At 32.8% G+C, this 21,621-nt stretch overlaps 1 protein-coding gene across 17 annotated transcripts in view; it reads left to right on the forward strand.

The window, feature by feature from the left end:
* The window catches only part of LOC149785499 (uncharacterized), a 207,307-nt gene that overhangs the window by 159,063 nt on the left and 26,623 nt on the right, over positions 1–21,621 (forward strand). For 15 of the 17 annotated variants that reach the window (XM_089979287.1, XM_089979294.1, XM_089979300.1 and 12 more), the window contains 4 exons: positions 2,378–2,758; positions 5,917–5,976; positions 13,659–13,754; positions 17,764–17,896. In XM_089979287.1, the coding sequence (XP_089835413.1) occupies positions 2,378–2,758; positions 5,917–5,976; positions 13,659–13,754; positions 17,764–17,896 (670 nt within the window). Of the gene's footprint in view, positions 1–2,377; positions 2,759–5,916; positions 5,977–13,658; positions 13,755–17,763; positions 17,897–19,566; positions 20,512–21,621 lie in introns of those variants that run through there. The other 2 variants (XM_089979303.1, XM_089979289.1) reach the window with 2 other exon arrangements.

Genomic DNA, 21,621 nt, shown 5'->3' on the forward strand with positions numbered 1-21,621 from the left:
AGAAACTTGAGACCATTAAAGTCAAAACTTGATTTTAAAAGAATTATTCTAATAATAAAATTTTCATGCAACTGTTTCATTGCAAGTAATAGTGAAATTTCTGTTCATCCTTAAACAAACCTCAGAGTGATTATATTAGATACTTTAATTACATTACCTACATAATAACATATATAACAGCATATAAATGGTCAATTGAAAATGAGTTCACCTGACACACTGCCATGCTGCTAGTTCTTGTACAGCTTGGATTTGTATGCCTTTTAACTGTTTTAAAATTCCATCTGCTTTGTTTGATTTTATGAAAAAGATCTTTTTACATGATAATTCAAAATGGGTCTACTTTTAACTGATCGTAACAATGCAGAAAAAGCTTCCACAAATCAAAGATCAAAACACAGCATTTGAGAGGATTTAACAGAAATGCTTGTGGACATGGCTGTGCCAGTAGATTGACACTTAAACATTGGAATACATAAACTGCAGTATTTATTGATTAAGGTGTTGCCACCATTAGGCATTACTGATATTTTCATGGATCGAATTTCATCATATATTGTTAGCTTTACTGGTCTATTGTCCATGCATTAGCACAAGTTTGTTATCACTGCTCCTCCTAAATTTCTTGGAGGGTTACCTGGAAACTTTGCACACACATTCACCATATGGTCAACTTGGTTCTAAAAACAATGTTGTGCTAATTTCACTTCCAGTATGGCCAGCATGGCAGCCATCTTGAAAATTTTTTTATTGTTACTTTTGCTGAATGGTCATATCAACATATGGTTTTCACCAAAAGACTAATTATGATGTCTGGTTGGTCCTAAATGAAAATGGTGATGATCTGATATCCAAAATTGCCACCATGGCCATTATTTCCAAAAGACTTATAATGATGTCTTCTTTGTCCTAAATGAAAATGCTTCCAAGCTGACAGCTAATTTGAAAATCTTATTATCACTGAAAAATATCAAAGTGACTCAACATTATTGGCAGGTTTGTGAGTTGACCGAGCATGAGCTATTGTGGGAGAGGTACTCAGTCCTTTTGGTATACATAAATCATTGTTTCCAATGCATACCTTGTACTAATGTTCCTTACAAACTTAAAAACAAGATAGTCTGAAGCAAACTTATTTAAGATCTTGAAGGTAAGAACAGCTTTGTAAAAAATAATAAATTCCCTAATTGCTATCCATCTAAAAGTGATTTTATGTTGATGTGAAAATATCGTTGACAATAAATATCACCATGGCTGCACTGTTCTTTAAGCTGTTTATTCTCTGCATGTTAGAAACATTATGGAGTTCTCTCTAAATAGTTGAGCAGTAGATAAAACAAGGAAAAACAGCTATTGTACACTTTTCAAAACAACTGATCTGACATAAAACCTCTTACCCTTTTAATAATTCTTATTTTCTTGGCTACTTTTATATATCAGTTGTAATTTTATGCTTACTTTGTTCTGGGGCACATACAACATGTGTTAAGTTTTTGTCATTTTTAGTTCTACTGGTCATAGGCCAGAACAGCTTATAAGTTGGCCTATCGTCCTTTGTCCAGTGTCCATATTCTGTCTGTCCATTAGCACAGGTTTTTATTACTAATCCTCCTGAACTACTGGGTAGACTGCCATGAAATTTTACACATACATTCATCCCAAAGTCTTGGTTGTCCTAAATGAAAATGGTGCAGGGACATTCAGTATGGCCACATTGGCCATCATGAAATTCTTATTGCTACTGCTCCTCTGAATTGACTGTCATATCAACGTTTTGTTTTAACCAGAAGACTTGTTATGATGTCTGGTTGGTTCTAAATAAAACTGGTATGGATCTGACATCTTCTAGGGTTTTCACCAGAAGACTAGTTATGATATTTAGTTGGTCCTAAATGAAATGGTACCGATCTGACCTCAGATATGGCCATCTTGAAAATATCCTTGTGGCTACTTCTTATAAGTGCAAAGTCATATTGACAAGGGGTTTTCATAAAAAGACTTTTATTGTATCTAGTTGGTCCTAATTGAAAATATGCCCTTCAGATATCTAATATGGCTGCCACAATAAACATATTGAAAATATTGTAAATATTTCTCTTGAATAGATTGCTATATTGGCATGCGGTTTTCACAAAATGTCTTCTATTGGTGTCTAGTTTGACATTTAAAAAAATAGTTTCAATCTTGCATCCATTATCGTCACCAGAGCAGTTAATTTGAATTTTGTTTTATTGTTTAAGAGTTTCAACACTCCGTAAATTAAAAAGAAGAAATAGTCTTGTGTTCCTGGAAATTGTTTTTAAAAGTGAAAAGTCAGCCCCTTCAAGGGTACTCTGCTTTCCAAAATCATTGTCTTGTTTAATTTTCATTTTTGCAGCAAAGTAATTCTAATTCACCTGGCAGACTGGTACCAGATGAAACACTTGGCTTGGCTAGACTTAGTGGGAACACAGAATTCAGAGCTTCCAAGTTGTTAGAAAAAGTGAGACGAACATCATCAGAAATTTCCCCACAACCTGAAACGCCAACCAATGGTATCAATAATTTTTTTTACGGTGAAAGACCAAGATCTTCACAGTCCTCTGATGCAACATCAGATTATTCTGAAGTGGGATCAGCTAGTTATTCAAGCCAAGATTTGTCGAAGATGAGCAATAGAAGATGGTCACAACAATCACCAAGCCAGCAAAAAGAACCAGCCTTGTGGCAAAAGTTTTCACCAGCAGCCTCACATAGTCAGACCTCGAGTTATGATAATGTGAGAACATTACATTAAACCTAAACTATTTAATAATATCTATTTCACTGTCTGAATTACAAAAAAAATCTAGAAATATAAATTTTTATTTACCACCACAAAAGTGATAGGTACATATAGTGTTATGTTTTTCTGGCCATACATCCACTGTGCTTTGCATTGATGTTGATTCAGGTAGCCTGGTCAGGCATCATTGTTCTGTGAACACATTTCATGTTTTTTTATATAATTAATATCCATTTTTACAGATTATTCAGTGGAAGATTTGTATAGAAAGTCATATTACTATAATTCTTTTCAGTCAAAGACATGACTGTTTTCTTTTTTTTTTATTAAAAAAAAATGAATAAAAACCCCAGTAGTATGTAAATTTGCAGTATTCTTTCATTAAACTTATTTAAGATAATATAAACATGAATTTTGGAGTTTTTATGCTTCAGTACGGTTAGTTTAATTAAGACATTCTTGAACACTCAAAAATCCATAAAAGTACTCACAATGATAAGTTACAGATGTTTAGTGACTGGAGCTGGCACAGTCAGTTATAAAATTTGGTGATCAATATTGATGCCAGACATTAGATGATACTGGTGAATTGTTGTGTTTATTATGTCAGAATCGGAATATTTATAATTAAGGATCACAGCAATCTCAAAACCACAGTAAATGTAGAGTTTGATGTGTAGTTTCTTACCCTACACCTAGTTTCATTGTATGTCAATATATTATGGTGAATACAGTAGAAAAATAGAGGAAACAGTGCCCGGACTCAAATTGTAAATAAAATAGTAGCTGGTTCTGAAATTTAAACATTTATTAATGTCCAAGTTCAAGAGGAAGGTTTACAGCAGTTTATAAATCCTTATGACTTCTACTTATAAATCATTTTCTTTCAAAGCAGTTTTTGATGCTATTAAACTGTATAAACATGTTTATTTGTTATGCCATAAGAGACAGAAGTTGCAAATCACATCACCTTGTGCCCAGTTTCTTCCAAAGTTCATTGACCTATTACACAGAGGTAGCAAATAATGTCTTATCAATGACTTAATGATGTAATGATCACATCATTTCAAGCTGTGCAAGAAATGTTGAATTTGCAAGAGTTAATCCTAAATGACTTGAAATCATGCACAGCACATTTAGTCCAATGCTGTGTGATAGAGAATTGTACCAGTTTCCAATGAAATAATGCCTATTTATTTCTTAGTTTTTATATGTGCCATTCTATACAAAATACGTATGCACATCTGATCTTTTTCTCTTGTTAGTTATGAGAGATATATGCAAATTGTTGAAACAGTCATTGGTTTAGGTTGGAATGTACACCAATTCAGATGTTCAATTTGTGGCTTTTACCTTGTTTTACAATATTTTAGACAAGTTTTTACAAGAAATTCATTTGCATATAAAAACACTGTACATATACTTTTTTCTCATTTTCAGGTTGTTGTAGATTGGTAAAAACAATAATTTCAGAATTGTTACAATTAAACACCTCGTGTCAGCATGCAATAGCATTTTTAGATGAATGCATGAATTTGAATAATATCAGAAGAATTTAGTGTGAGAAATGGTAATTGAACTGTAATATCACTGATTATGAAAGACTGACATACAGGCAGGCAGACTAAACACTAAATTAAAAACATCTGCACCATCAAATGTAATATGTTTTATGTGCATCATTTGATTAAAAGCTTGCACATTTGCCTAGTCGGTTGTTTTGTTGAATAACACTATATGATTTGGAAATGCATGGATGTTTAACTAGCACATTGCATGCAGTTTATTAGGATGCATAAGTTCATCAAAGCTATCACCTTCATCATGAATACAAGTCTGGTATCATTTGATAGATAGGTTTCTTAATATGTTAAATGCTTTCTTATTTACTTAGAATAACTGACCACCATCTTTTGAGTCATCTTTAAATAAGATGTTTATGTAAGAAAGAGATCCTGTGAAAATCAAAAATATCATTTTATAAGTGTAAAACTAGTTATGTGCATGTGTATTTCCAGGTCTGTTCTAGAACTGAAAGTTTAGGGATGAATGCATCTCTTCATCTGAAAAACAGGAGAGGGTTGGGGGAGGTTTATATTAATTTCATGCCATTCTGGAGAAGTTCAACATATTGTTGGTCATGATAAGCTTCATTCAAATTCATGCAGGCTGGGATTTTAGATGAGTCTGTTTTACAAAAGGAATAAGCTACACAATTTGTTCATTGGTCACACAAGATTATTTTGATATAGTGTTAAACTGTGCACTGCTGCTGTACAATTTTATTAATTCATCCAAAAATAGAAGTATGCAAATATTTCACTCTGATCAACAAACATCTAAAGTCACTGGGATTTAGATGACGCCTAATTGACATGACAAAAGTCTATCACTTTAGGTCAGAAATAATACAGTGGTCATGGCACTGTATATGTAATGTTAGTTTGAAAATGTAAAATATTTAAAAGAATTTGAATTTTTATAAACCAGTTTTTACCAGCATTGTAATTTGATTTAGTCAGATCTGCATTCAAATAATAATTGATGGCCCATGTTAATTTCTCATATGAATCACTAATTGCATAACAAATTATTATACAGACTGTCAGTAATGATACTAAAAACAGTTAACAGAAGAGACTGGATGCTGATGTCCATGGGAGGTAAACTAGACTGGAATTGATTTGTATCTGTTAAACATCTGTACCTATCACAATCACAAGTCTGATTTGAGACCTATATTAGAACATTGTTTCAGTATACATGAAACAGTTCAAAATATTGCTGAATCACAAGTTGATATTTAAATTAGTAGTTGTACTATATTTTATCAATGTTCTTATTTTCAGTTTCCATCAGACTAAAATTATAATTCCTGTATAGTGTGCAGAAGATGCTTAATAACAATACAATACAATATATATATATATATATATATATATATATATATATATATATATATATATATATATATATATATATATATATATATATTTTTATACCAGTATTTTAATGGTTTTTAAAATTATATTGTATACAAGTAAGATGCACACATGCACCTTTGCCCTTGACATTAATAGATGTCATGTAAAGTGAATGAAAATTGCAATTCTTGATAATAGTATGACTTGCAGCTATTGTTGTCTTTGCAGGAGGAAGAGGAGAGATTAGAGAAAGAGAGACAGGAAAGGGAACACCAAGAAGCAGAAGAGGTTAGTTTTATTTACAATATGCATTGTAAACTGTCTCAGGCAAGCACCCTGTGAAGTAGGAAGTAAAAATAAATTGCTCTGTTGAAACAGATGACCATGCATTAAGAGTTTTTAGACCCTTTATATATATATATATCAGCATTATGGTATCCTTTTTTCAGCCTATCCTTCCATCTGTTAACTTTGTAAATATTTTGGTCATCATCTGGAGATACACCTATTGACCAATCACTTTTTGCACTCACAATATCTTGTGAAAATAACAGGTTCTACAGTTTTAAGTGGCTCACTTGAAACTTGGTCATCATAATGTTTTAGTCGTCATCCAAAGATGTGCATATGGACAAATCACTTTGATTTCGCAAGTTATATAAGAGTTATTGCCATTCTTGTCGTGCAACAGAATGCAGTGTATGACAGAATATTGTAAATAGTGCTAGACTCAGTTTTTTATGATGGATTGAAACATGGGCATCATTTAAAGATGAACATGTAAAAAAAACACTGTGCTCTTGTAATTTTTGAAAGAGTTATTGCCCTTTTGACTTGCAGCTTGATTCTCTGGTCTTAAACTAAGTAGTAGAAAGAAGCAAAACAACAAGTTAGCAAAATTAACAAATAATTTAAGTTACAAAGTGTAACTTTAAAGAGGAACTTACAATACTGTGAATTAAATTCCAAATAATCCTAAATGTTCAGGCACAAGTCCAGAAGTATAGAGCATTCCAAATAAATTCCAGTTTTCAGCGTGTATCCATAATCTTAAATAGGTTGATGACCCAACAGTCTTGATGTATCGCAGTTATGTAATCCAGAATATTTTTTTAATGCATTCACACTGATCTCAAAATAGTGTTTTAGTCCAAATAGTCAATGAGCACTTTGTAATTCCAATGAATAATTTATGTAAATGATTCCTTTCAAGTTATATCTGAACACAACAGTAAATGATTTTCACACTGAACTTAAAATGGGAATGAAAAATAATTATAGGTTACTGCATTTGTATGGGAAAATATGAACGAGTTTTGGGATGGAATACTGCACGAACTTGTGAGTGCAGTATATCCTTCTGACAAAACGAGTTCATATTTTCCCATACAAATGCAGTAACCTTTTTATTATATGCTCATTTTTTTATTCTACCTAAGGTTTAATTATATAAATAAAATACACTACAAGAAACAACATAAATGAATGAATGCCATATTCCAAACTAAATACACAAGCGCAGATTTGTCATTACACAATGACATCATTATTAATGCGCACATAACTCTGCCCAGATAAATTTGAACTTAGTCGCGTGCTCGACATAACTTTCGAAAGAAAATGGCTTGTCTAGTTAAAATTGAAATTTGCAGTCATATTGTGAATGAATGCGCATTGCAACAACTTTTCCATTTCATCTGGAATGAATATATTTTGGTATTTTGTTTTGATTTGACGAAAGTTTGTGATTTTGTACTGGATTCATCTGTGCAAATTATACATGAAATATGTCCGATTGAAGTGCCGCAGGAGATGCGTGTTTACGTCTGCAAATGTGTTTCTGTTTCTGTCATTGAATGTTTGAAATCATAACGTGGGAAAAATATGAAGTCTTTCAATTGCAGTTATCAAAAAGACGATATGGAACTTAATGCTTATTTCATTTTGAGTGCAGTAAGGAGGATGCAATTGCACTTATCATTGAAATTACAGCACAATTTCGAAATGTGTAATCCAGATTGAAAACCTATGACATGGCTCATGTAATTTGGATTGCAGAATTAAGAAAAAACATTTTGAGGAAATTCAGGATGTAAAACTGTTAAGTATATTTTATTTTGCCATTCTTATCACCAGATAACAAAGACAGTATATGCCTTGTCACTTGTATATTATTTGTAAGGACCTAATCTTCCGTCTTTTATATAATGTAGCTAGCCTAAATCTGTAACATTGTATCAATGAGGAATGTGCCAAAACAGCTGAGGTTTTTTGCAGTCCACGAAACATCTTTAAGTTCATTCAGAAACAAATTTAAACAACCACAACGTAAAGAGTCTCTTATGTAGTGTATATGATTTGTTTACAAATCAAAAGTGCTGGTGTCTTCGTCATTGTTTGTTTACAATAGAAAGTAGTTCCTTTATTCACGTGAATGCTATATGTGTGCATGCGTTCAGTATTGGGGAATATTTAACGATTCTGACAATGTAAAGTTAACGGGGAAAAAAATGAGCATATAATAATTTTGTTTACTGCAACCTTATATAAAAACATAAGATACAATAAAATGACCAGGATGTGGGTCACAAGTTTGCTTCCAGAACATTTTAAGTTTATAACTAAGGCTGCACCTTGAACTCAGATATCAGTAAACAACTTATTTACAACTTACAAACATGAAAAAAAAATCAGGTACACACAAAACCTATCCTCAGTCATGGACAAATATCAAGCACAGATTATAAATTAAACTTACATAACAGGTTTATGACAGAATCTTTCAACACAGCTAGTCTCACAGATTCAGTAGATCACTATGAAATTTAGGAAGTGTTATCATCATTTGCAAAATGTTCCTAACAATATATCACTATGCTTTTGCAATTTTTGCTTGAGTTATTGCTCTGTTTGACATTGACCTGTATACAGTGTATGACAGTGCTGTCCAACCTGCGTTTTAAATGGCCTGCCAGAGCTCTAGCAATTTGTTTGCATTCATTTAAAAAATAGTCAGTGGCCTACTTTCATAGTATATCTTCTTAACCAGGTAAACAATTGTGAACAGTTTTTATAGTCATTGCTTTTAAGTTTTCTGCTGCAGCCCTCGGCTTCAAGAAAAATTTGTCAGTGGCCTATGGTTTCAAAAAGGTTGGACAGTACTGGTGGATGACAGCAGTTTCAGTTTTCAAAATGTTGCGTCAAATCCTTGTACTTCTGCAATTATTGTAGAGTTAATGCCCATTTTGTCCTGCTGCTGAATGCATTGTAATACAGAATCTTAAGAACATAACTTGGAGTTTTTGGTGGATTACAGTGAAACTTGGTAATATTATTATGTTAAGATGCATTTATAAACAAATCCTTTTGTTCCTGCCCATTTTGTAAGCATTGTTGCCCTTTTTCACTTGGTTAGATCAGCTGTTTGACAGAATTTTGTGAATGCAACTATTTCAGTTGATTGCTATGAAACTTGGTAAATATTCTGGTCATCATCAGAAAATATGCATGTTGAAAAATCATTTTGCTCACATTACTATCAGGAGTGTTATTGTACATTTCATTTTTTACTTTAAACTCAGTTTTATCATGGAGATAAAGTTGGGATGCAGGAGAAGCTGGGGTATATGTACTTGAGCTAATTGCTTATCATGCCTATTCATTACTGCAGTAATATGGTTTAGAAAATCTTGTAAATGGTTGCTTCAATCTGGTGATTGTTTCATAGAGGTTGTTTCATAGATGTCTCCTTTTAGGCAGGTTTGACTGTACTTTTGTAAATTTACTATTTTTATAGAGTACTAAATTTGATTTGCTTTGTGATTGTGAAACAAAAAAACATTGAAAGATTCAATGGAGAGCCATCTGTGGAAACTACAAGACTCCCTCCCTAATCCACAGATACACTTTCCAATAAAAATGAAATGTTGCAAAATCATGATAATTGATATCCAAAAAGTAAATTTGCTGTATTTCATGCTACCCAAGTTGGATACTTTATAATGGACTTGCTCAGAATCATAATTCATATTTTTATGGCATGAAATATATGGTAGTGAAAAAGTTAACACAACAATATGAATGAAAACTATTTTAAAAAATTACAAGCAGTACAGATTATTATAAATTTAATCCTTAGGGTCAATCCAGCTTATATATCGATGATTGTCCATCATCTATGATGCAGTTTAGCATCAGTGTCATCAGTACCTGACTTGTCACTTGTAGAATGGTAATGTATTTTGACATGTACAGTATTGCAACTCTGAAGTCTTAAATAAAGTAATAGAAAAGAGGAAGACAAACACTTTTTGTAAAATTCATCAAATAATTTATTTACTTATAAGAGGCCCTGATTGGGCAAATGGTCTAAAGCGCTCTCCGTTACGGATCACTGCCATCTCACCTCTGTCTGCGTGGGTTCGAGTCTCGGATTCAGCCAATGTGGGTATGTGAGAAAGCTTGCCAGTAGCTTCTTGTCGGTCGGTGGTTCTTTCCGGGGTTTTCCAGATTTCTTCCTCCACCATTAATACTGGCCGCCATGTATAGCCTATCGTGTGCTGAAAAATGGCATTAAACCCTACAACAACAACAACAACAATTTACTTATAATACAAAGTGAAAAATTAAAAAAGAACTTAAAAGTATTGTATTGAGAATTAAATCTCAGATAGTCCAAAAAGTTATATCACTAGTCTTGATGAATAAAGATCTAATTAAATTCCAGAGGGTGCTTGAATACAGATCCAGCACAGAAAGCATCCATGTGCTGGAATTTTTTAATGTACTTATTAATGTACCAGTGCCTTGAAGTGTGTTGTTGTGATAACAGTGTTCCAATTAATCACAGTAATATAATCTAAGATGTCCTTGTGTGAATTCACTATAATTCCAAATTAATTTTTCTGTTCAAGAATAGTATTTAAGAGCACTGTATATCCAGTGAATATATTGCAGGAATGAGTAATTTCGCAAGTTAACAAGATAACATAAGAAAACTAAGACACAAAAGATGATCCAGGATGTAGGACAAAAGTTGATTTCTTGGACAGTCTAAGTTATAATTAGACAAAGGTCAGTTGCAAAAAATATAATAATGAAGATGGTAAACATAATGACCTTCACTCAGATTTAGATAATGATCCTAATTAAACCCACACTCATAGGGAAATAGTAACTGTGTATTATTATATCCTGATTTTTTCTCCATTAACTTGACATTGTCAGAATTGTGCAGTATTACCCGATACTGAACTCACGCACAAATACGCATATTGCTTTCATGTGCATAAAGGAACTACTTTCTATTGTAAACAAACAATGGACGCAGATGCCAGCACTTTTGATTTGTAAACAAATCATGTACACTTGCATAGTAGGCGTTTTACATTGTGGTTGTTTAAATTTGTTTGTGAATGAAGTAATGTGGATGTTTCGTGGACTGCCACATACCAGCTGTTTTGGCACATTCCACGTTAACTTTTTTGATACAATGTTTCGGATTTAGGCTAGCTATACAACAGACACAAGAAAGGGTCCTTACAAATAACATACTAGTGACAGGGCATAAACTGTCTTCTTTAGCTGGTGATAAGAATGGCAAATAAATATACTTACAGTGTTACATCCTGAATTTCCTCAAAATGTACTTTCTTAGTTCTGCAAATCCAAATTACATGAGCCATGTCATAGGTTCTCACTCTTGATTACACATTTCAAAATTGTACTGTAATTTCGAATATAAGTGCAGTTACATCCTCCTTACTGAACTCAAAATGAAATAAGCATTAAATTCCATTGCGTCTTTTTGATAATTGCAATTGAAAGACTTCATATTTTTTCCACATTATGATTTCAAACATTCAATGACAGAAACAGAAACACATTTGCAGATGTCAACACGCTTCTCCCTCATTTCTTCAATCCGATGTATTTCATGTGGAATTGTCACATATTAATCCAGCCCATAATCACAAAATTTTGTAGAATTGAGAATAAAAATCAAAATTTATTAATTCCAGATCAAATGGAAAAGTTGTTGCAATGTGCATTCATTCACAATATGACTCCAAATTTCAATTTTAACTAGACATGCCATTTTCTTTTGAAAGTAATGTCAAGCCCGCAACTAAGTTCAAATTTATCTGGGCACAGTAATAATGTTGTGTAATGATGAATCTGCACTTGTGTATTTAGTTTGGAATACGGCATACATTCATTTACATTGTTTCTTGTAGTGTATTTTGTTTATATAATTAAGCCTTAGGTAGAATAAGAAAATGAGCATATAATAAAAAGGTTACTGCATTTGTAGGGGAAAATATGAACTGGTTTTGTTGGATGGATATACTGCACTCCCAAGGTCATGCAGTGTTCCATCCAAAAAACTTGTTCATATTTTCCTATACAGATGCAGTAACCTATAATTATTTGTTTACCAAAATAAAAACAGCATCATTGTCTCAAGTCAGGAAAAATATAAGCTTGATTTTGGACAAGGTCAAGTCCAAAATACAATTATACATAGCATATAATGATTTTTTTTTTTAAAGCACTAGCAAACAATACAAATATAATATAAGTAACAACAGATTCACACAAGATCTGTTTGTGCCTTTATGAAAATCGTGACCAGCTGGTAGACAGTATGACTAACCCTGTAAGTGTCTTAGAAATTTTGTTATGCAAAGTACCAGTGTTCCATCTGAAAAGTGAAGGGCACAAGTCACCCAGAAAAGGATCACAAAACACAAACGAAATGCATATAAAGGGCACTTAATTTTGAATCATTGTGATGGATACAATACATCCACCAACAAAAACTTAATCATTTGGAAATATATCATTCACCTGCTTTTAGTTGACTTTAAAAAACTTGACACTAAAATAATAATTTTATAAACTTTCAATTGATGTCACTGGATTTAAATGAATTTGACTATTTCAAAAATTGTAACATGAGTAAGCAACATATTTGATCCCTTTTAGACCTTGAATAATCCCAATAACATGTGCAATTCTCTGATAGGAGTGTTTTTAAGACATTCAGGCTGCATTAAAATCTTGTCCAGATTTGACCTTAATTTTAACATTTAAAACAAAAAAGATTTTTGAAGATTGAGTTTCTTGACATATTTCCCATTGACATGAAACCATCTGATTGCCCATCTTGTCTGCTGCAATCAACACACCATAATCATACACATTAAAAGTTGATCTGGCTGGAGAGGGCACTGTACCAGATAAAAAGATGAAGTGTTGGTCTCAGGGTCCATGCAATGGGGCAGTTCGGCTGAAATAGTCACTCTCAAGTCTGTCATTTAGTCTTCAAATGCCTATAAATGAAATTCACATTACCTTGTCTGATGTCACTCCAACTTCCCTCTCCCACTTTTATGTTTTAGTGCATATAAAAGTCAAAGTAAAATGTCAACTTTTGTGTTGGTTTTCCTTTTAGATAGGAAGGCGGAAAGTTAGAACAAAAAGTTTTATGCCCTGTGCTTGGTTTCGGTACTTATTGTATATTCATAAATGTGAAAAATTGCATTGCCATAAACAGATCTTTGCAAAAAAGAACAGGAAAATGGCTTTCTTTTTGTGTTTTTGCTAGTAATTTGTGTGTTAATCTTATTTCATTTTGACTTGTTGAAAGTTGTAATATTTGGCAAAGTTATACAGTACCAGCTATCAGCTTGCACACCACACTGGTAAATTTATTACCACTGAGGCTTAAAATTGCCTTCTAGTGACCTTAGAGGAAAGGCTGTGTTTGATATAACATGGTCATTTCTTCTTAGTTTAAAATAAATATAACTGTCTTTGAAAAGCATGCAGATCCCAACCATTTCAAATTCCTTTAACTCAACAGTACTGCTAATCACGGAGGCCTTGAATGATTACGGCAATTACCTATTTTGGTTTACACAGGAAATGTTTCATCATGCAAGTTAATTTAGGCTGCTTTTTTATAGGCAGCAAGAATGGCAGCAGAGGCAGAAAAGAAAAAGAAGAAGGGAAAGAGGAAGGGATTGGGTGGTCTTTCCCCAGAAAAGAAGAAGATCCTTAAGGTAACATGGTAGTTGGTTAAATCTATCCCATAACTTTAAAATCAGGATGATATAATAGTACACAAAAATACGTGTCCAGAAAATTGATACACACCATCTGGTATTTTAATTGCAAAAATAAGTTCATATATGTGTTTAAAAGAGGGATAAAACCAGTCTTGAACAAAATATTTGCTCTTCTCTTAGTTGTTCTGTTTCTCATTATTTGATTAGTGGAAATATTTTCTGTCTACTTATGATTTAGCCTTTGAACTTTTGCCCTTTTCTTAATTAATCGTCTTTACATAAGGTTCTGATAAGTACGATTAATATAAATTTGGGGTAATCATTATGCTTTTTTCCACTAAATTATGCCTTAAGCGTAAACATATTCGGATTATGCGTTTTTGGTATACCCCTCTAAAAAAATAATTAATAATTTGTTTTCTCATATTTATTAACATCCCATTAATTCCACAGACTGTATTCTAGACAAGATGGCTTCTATGTAACTATGACATAAGAGTACACTTGTCTGTAGACTTGCATACACTTTCCTAACAGTATTATGTTCTATTTATAGCAGCTGCCCTATTTCCAAGAAACATGCTGGTTTCTACTTTCAAACTTTTGACCTCGGTTTCCATTTATAGCAGCTATATGGCTTAGTTAGGATAGAACAGACTGGTATTCTAATTTTTAATCTTTGCTCGCAGATTTTTTGTTCTAATTCATATCTGGTACAGAACCAGTCTGTAGGTTTTTGGCACTAAAAGTCAAGTCCAATTTATTCTAATTGATGCGTGTGATAGAGCAAAAATGTTTTGCAAATAATTTCACAGAAGGATTAGAAAAAGATGAAAAACTGATTCAAAGATGAACACATGAATTGCATAATACAGCATTCCATTCTAGGGCAGCTATGCGCCCATTGCAGGCATAGTGGAAAGGATTTTAATATTAGTCATGGTGGTAAAACAAATAAACCTTGAATTAGCTCATTTTACTAATTGCAGTACTAAGGTAACTTCTTTTTTTACAGCAGAACTCAACTGTAGACATTAATTTTATAAATCCAGATGCGTTCTTAATAGAACATGGACTACCCCTAGCAGTAGAAGATTACGTTGGTCCTTTGTTCAAAAGGCTGTTTCTGGATACCAAAATTGGAGAAAATATGCATGTGCAAGAACAAAATCATCTAATATTGCTGGTGTTTAGCAGAAAATACTTCACTTAAAAATTGCAGAAGTCATGAAAATTGGTTTGTTTATTATTGTAACAGACAGGAGTAGTGATTATGACAAAAATGTGTATGTTAGAGACTACGACAACAAAAAGAGCAAAGTCATAGTGCTCTTTTTTCATTACCAGAATAAACAGTAGATTCCACTAGAGAAAACAATTTTTGATTTGCTTGATAATGCTTTGAATAAACATAAGTTGGCAGAACTGTATGGGGTTTTCAGCTGATAATGCATCAGTGATGACTGGAATTCATAAAGGAGTTGCATTCTGTATTTTGGAAAATGTCTCCATCAGTGTAGATCTCAGGTTGTCCCTGTCATTTGATGCACCTTGCTGCAGGAAAGGCTTCTGCTAAATTAGAACAACTCCTGAAGTATCAAGTTGGCATTCTGCCAGACAATATACTTCATGCAGACAGAGTTCATGTGCAATGGCACCTTATTTCCCATTTAAAAGACCCAATAACTGGAAGATATAAATTCCTGTTCTTTGTCAGGTTATGAAAGGAATATTGATTCTTTACCATTCTAATGCTGTGAGAATTTTCACTATTGTTAACAAACAAAACTGAATTCAGATCCAGGCTCAGTAACCCGGCACTAAGCGCTCTACTGGTATGCAAAACATTTATAGTCTTAGCTGGTACAAAGTGTTTTGAAATGCAGTATGAGAGTCTGTTGCTTTTTAAAGCTAAAAGTGCTAGATATGAAAACTTGAAGCAGTAATTGATGTTAAAAGACCAGAGGGGTAAATAAATCATTTGGTACATATGCTTCTTGAATTTTATCATGTTATATGAGGATTACTCTTTTTCTGCTTGGATTACTTTTTTTGTCCACTTGGATCACAGTTTTTCCTTGTCAGGGGTCGGCATGTATGCACTGGATATCATAAAGAGTCTTCTGGTAATAACCCCATGTTGGTTCAGCTTTATGACTTTCCATTTAGGAGGAGAAAATAACAAGATTTTCAAAATGGCTGCCATACTATATTGTTATATCAGCACCATTTTCATTTAGTACCAGTTAGACATCATAAGAATTCTTATGTTGAAAACACAATGCTGATATGACTACCAGTTTAGGAGGAGTAACATTGTGGCCATATTGGATATTGGATGTCTGAATGAAACCATTTTCACTGAAGTCCCACTAGACATCACAAGAAGTCTTCTGGAGAAACCCCCATGTCAGTAAGACTTTCCATTTGGAAAAGTGATTAAAATATTTTCAAGAGCAGTACCATTTTCATTTAAGACCAACTATATCTTGGAATGAGTGTGAGTGTCAAGTTTCATGGTAAACTTCAAAGTAGTTTAGGAGGAGTAGCAGTAAGAAACATGTGCTAACTGATGGATGTTGACTGATGGATGACAGATGGGCCATTCCTTAAGCTCTTCTGACCTATGTCCAGTACAACTTATAATGCCACTCTGACATCCAATATAGCCAGCATGGTGGCCATGTTAAAAGTCTTGTTTTCACAGTTTCCTACAGAATTGATGATCATATTGACAGGGTTTTCACCAAAAGACTTCTTTTGATATCCTGTTGCTTCTAAATGAAAATGGTACCAATCTTACATCCATTATGATTGTCACAGTGGCTTATTTGAAAATGTTATTGTTCAAGGCTATCAGATATGGGTAAGCACTCGGCAGTTAAAAAAAAAAGTCTTGTCTTGAATTCCTTGAAATTCTTTTTTGACAGTAAATCATCAGGGACTCTTGTTATTATTAAAGTTAAAGTCAGTTTATAGGAACTCTGGGAGCTTTGTAACTTTACTTTTATTTTATGTACAATATCCATGTATATTCTATCATCTTAGCAACATGAAAAAGAAAATGTACTTTAAGGACACACGGTACTAATTGTATGGAAAAATGGGAACCAGCCTGGAAATGGGTGAATATAAAATAGAGTATATATGGGATTTGCTGACCAGGATTGGTTATGTAAGTTATGTTTTAGGAGCTTATCCTAGTTATAAGTGAAAAAAAAATTAGAGACATTGTTTTATTGAAGGAATTTCAGGCCTTTAACAGTCTTGAGTTTGGAACACTCATTACTAAAATTAGCACCCAATTCTTTGGTGCGGAATTGAAAGCACATGTTTCAAACACATGCAGGTCCAGAAAATGCTGCGGTTCATATCCTTTCCTCTATACAGAAGCTGACATCCAGGTTTCATCTATACTGATAAATATAGGATTGATCATGAGCACTCAGAAATTTTAAGTTATTGAATTTTTAATATCATGGTGTTTGCATAGGTTTACCATGGGAACTGAATTAGTACCGTGAGTCCTTAAATTGATGAAAACTGCTATATCATTCTTAAGCATTAAGGAAAGTTACATTTCTATCTAAAATAAAAATCCTTCAAAAGCTGAAGAGATTCATTATTTTATTATGATCCAGATCATTACATTATTGAATGTTATAGTAATGAAGTTATCAGTTAAAAATGCAATAAATGTTCATATTGTCTTTTTGTCTCAGAGAATGTCACATTTTTCAGTGATAAAGAAAATTATTCGACAATGTTTAAACTGTTCTTTTTTTGCAGAGATAAAACCACATAGAGATTTTCCCATGCATGATATTGTTTGAGAAATAGGCTGTACTTGCTACTTTTCAAAACTTATGGGATACCAGTCTGTTATCTAAACAGTTGTTGTGTGCATTAATTCATTTGCATCATCACCTTGTTGGTGTACCTGCTTCATTTTATATTAACAGCATGTCTTGACCTTTGACCTTTAACTTGCATGTATATGTAGGATAGTGAAAGCTCCGATGAAGATGTTTTTGATGACGCTTATGAATTCTCTGAGAAGGAACTTGCAGAGAAAGAACGAATCCTTTCCAGACGAATTCAGCCATTGCCTGAAGACTTTGATCGCATGACTTCAGGTATTATACGATATTTATATGTATATAGGGTATTCACAACTCTGGGCAGCATAGAAGCAGACCTGCCATTGAACAATGAACTAGACTGTCAGGGTCTTTGCTTTTAACTTGAAATCTCATCTGTTACCAAGATTGTGGACCCTGACCTGTTGGTGCACAATTTGCATGTTTTCCTTAGTCGAGTTTGAGTTTATGATGTTAAGTAAATGAAATCATATTAACATATGATAATCCTGAAGGTTTTTAACAATTTTAACTTCAGTTTGAACATACTTTAAATGTGTTTCACTATTCAGCCATTGTAATCAGATCAGGTTTTTCTAGCCATGAGCTCTGTAGAAGTTACATACATGATCAATTGGTATTCAAATTTGTTACATAATAAAATTGTATCAGTTTGTAGCCCTAGTTTGACACTGTATCCATATAAGTGCATTCAGCTCACTACTGTTTTAGTAAGCAGTAGATTATGAACATTTTCATTTTTGTGGTATTATAAATTTGATAACAGACTGCACCATCATGCTTATTTGATCAATTGTTTTCTAAAAATTAATCGGCACATTATCATATACTTTCAAGGTCATTAGTTGCTTAGTTAAGATCATTAGTACAAAAATACTTTTATGTTCTCGTAGGTGATGACCCGATTTAGTCACAAAGAAAATTCATGCAACTTAATCATCATAATTTTATTAAATATTGAAGCCAATCATGCAAAATTCAAGGCACAATTTCCATCTCATTTGAAACTTAAAGGACATTTTCTGTTCAAACTCCTAGAAGATACCTGTTTCCACACACCTTCACCACTCAGTTCACAATGCAGTGAAATAAACAATAGTCATTTATTATTTTATGTAAAATCTGAATTTTTTTTAACAATGTTGCAGAGGTTTAAAAGCACGTACTAACTTAACAGTTCTGATTGGCTAATTTAAATAGAAGCAATGGAATTCCTATGATGTAAATGTGGTGTGGTTGAGAGTAACCATGCATCTAGAAAACCCTAACCACATAATTTTGTTTGGCTGGATATGACAAACTTAGGATGAAGCCAGTTAGAAAAGAAGTAAATCAGAACCATTGGGCATCAAGTCACTCACTGATCAATACTGATTTTGTGAGATCATAAAGTTTCAACTTGGCAGGTTTAGTAACTCCTTGATTTTGCTAAACCAGTGTTTATCTGTGACATTTAACATCTCATAGGTATGATTTAGTTATTAACTTTTCTAATTTTTATTAGTCCAGTGGAACATGAATATAGATTGACAACAGTATTACGTATTGTACTGTGAACAAGAATTATTCTGAATTAATATTGAGTCCTGAGTAATTTTATGCTTGTAATGCCTACATTTTTCTCAAGAAGTTTAAAAACAAAAGAATAATTAACATTTAATGTTAATGCAGGTATACCAGACCTGTTTACAGCTACATTCTGGCCATAGTTTGTATGAAAAATAGGAATAAAATACAAACTGTTCATCAGGACTGCAATTCGAATCCCCCCCCCAAAAAAAAAATAAAAAATAAACATGGCTTGTTTACATGTTGATGACAGATTTAATTCCATGTTCCAGTGTGCAGGTTTAACTAATGTTAAGCCATACAGAAGATAATTGAATATCCATTTGTGTATTTTCTGTATGGAACTGATGGTGAAGTATATGAAGAGTTGAATGCAAGTCTAAGCCTGTGAAGTCAAGCTACAGTCCAGCAAAGAAATCTTGGTTGATACTTAAAACTTTATATCTGATGACTTGGAAATGCCTTGATCCTTCAAAAAATGGGGAAACCTTTGTGCAACTCAGATTTATGTGCACACATATAAGGTACTTAAGCTGTAAACGCCACATCTAATATTAATAACAAATTGAATTTCAAACCACAGCAGTTCAGTCATTATTACAAATTTCTTTGGAGATGTTTAGTTGGTTGATAAAAGATTTTCCTCATTACTGATAGTTATTTGAAATATCCGATTTCTTACATAAGTAAATCTGTTTAAAATGTTCTTAGGTTGTTGTTTCAGTTGACATTGTGTTTTTAATACAATTTTGTTCTTGCAGTTTGCTTCTCAGGGATGCAAAACCTACTTTGAGCCAAGAAATTTTCCTAGAAATAATTTATACATTTTTATAGAAACAGGTCTGGTAAACTGATTTGTTTGCATTTATTTTGTATGTCATACCTTTCTAACAACTGTGTGCATTCTTCACCTTTTAATTTGATTACAAATTAGACCAATAATGTTTTGACTGAAGAAGCTCTGATAGCTTAAAATATATATGCATGTTTCAGACAAAAATCATGGCCATGTTATTGAATATGAAAAACGTGTGAAAACTGCATGATTTTCAGTTTCAAAGTATGTTTCACTAGTACTTGTCTCTAGTGGTTACTGCATGGTTCTCAATCTCAAAGTAAGCTAGACTGGTATCCTATCCCTTGTTTAGAGCAGTTTCTCAGTTTTTTGTGGTTCTTGTAGAAATTGATCATGCAAAAAGCTGCTGAGGACCTTAAAAGTGAAGCACTAGCCAAGGCATTGGAGAAGGAGCAGTACATCAATGAGCGTGTTGAGCCCTTGACACTTGATGGGCTTGATGGCGGTAAAATTTATTTTACCAAATGCATCTCCAATGGTTTTCACCTGCATTGTGCTTGTCTTGCCCAGTGACCTTTTTGATTGATGTAGTCGATGTATCAATTGTCATTTTTAGCTTTTATTTAATTATTCAGATACAGTAAATTCTGTTCTAAACATTTTTGTGTTTTTGCACACATTTTGCTTTTAATACCCACTTTTTACAGGCCTTGTTTTGCTATTTTATTTTGGAAAATAAACTTGCAAGCAACTCCTGCAATTGTACCTGCATTTTTTCCTTTACATCTGCACTTTCCCCTTTTGTTTAAATATATTGCTTCAGAAGTATAGTGGTTGATGCAGTTATCTTGTATATCATTTTTCCTTTGTCTCTGTTTTGTCATTTTTCAGTTATTTAGTTTTTAACCTTTGCCAATAAATCCTTCATATAATCTGTTCTTTGATTCTTGGCTTCTAGTTCAAATTTTGCGAATGCTTTTTCAGAACTTTTCTTCCCACCCCAATATGTCTTTGTTCTTATGTATTAGGTCTGTTCCTGTCAGATCTACAATAAATTATTTGGTATCATTATTTTTGACATTTATGCAAATAACAACAAACATAATGTGGAGCTGCTGCAGTATTGTGTGAAATGAGTGAATAAATACTGTGAGAAATTATAGTTTATCACATAGCTACTATGGTATTTATGTTAACAAATAATTTTTTATTTTAATGTATTACGATTTTCTGTATATAACATTTTAAAACATATACTAACATCTCATGACATTATAAATGATGTTATGATGTCATTTAATGTAAAGTGGTAATGGCAGGTATCCTAATATCATTGAAATTCATTTAAACACATTATTCTTTGTTTGCATGAAATAAACCAAAAATTTTTGTCGTGTGATAAATAGAATCTTATATTTGTACTTATTTCAAAGTGAAAGGACAACGTAGGATAGAACCCAGTTTTGTCCCCTTATCTGATTGAAATAAAATTTGTGTAAATAAAAGAGGCCCCACTCTCTTCCCAAAATTTGTATTTAATTGTTATTCAGGACAGCTTTCACTAAAGGAAAATATCCATTAAAAAAAGCCAAGATTTGAACAGCCATTATAAAAC

The sequence above is a fragment of the Sinohyriopsis cumingii genome, chromosome 13, assembly GCF_028554795.1.
Source record: "Sinohyriopsis cumingii isolate HCF-2022 chromosome 13, ASM2855479v2, whole genome shotgun sequence".
Classification (NCBI taxonomy): Eukaryota; Metazoa; Mollusca; class Bivalvia; order Unionida; family Unionidae; genus Sinohyriopsis; species Sinohyriopsis cumingii.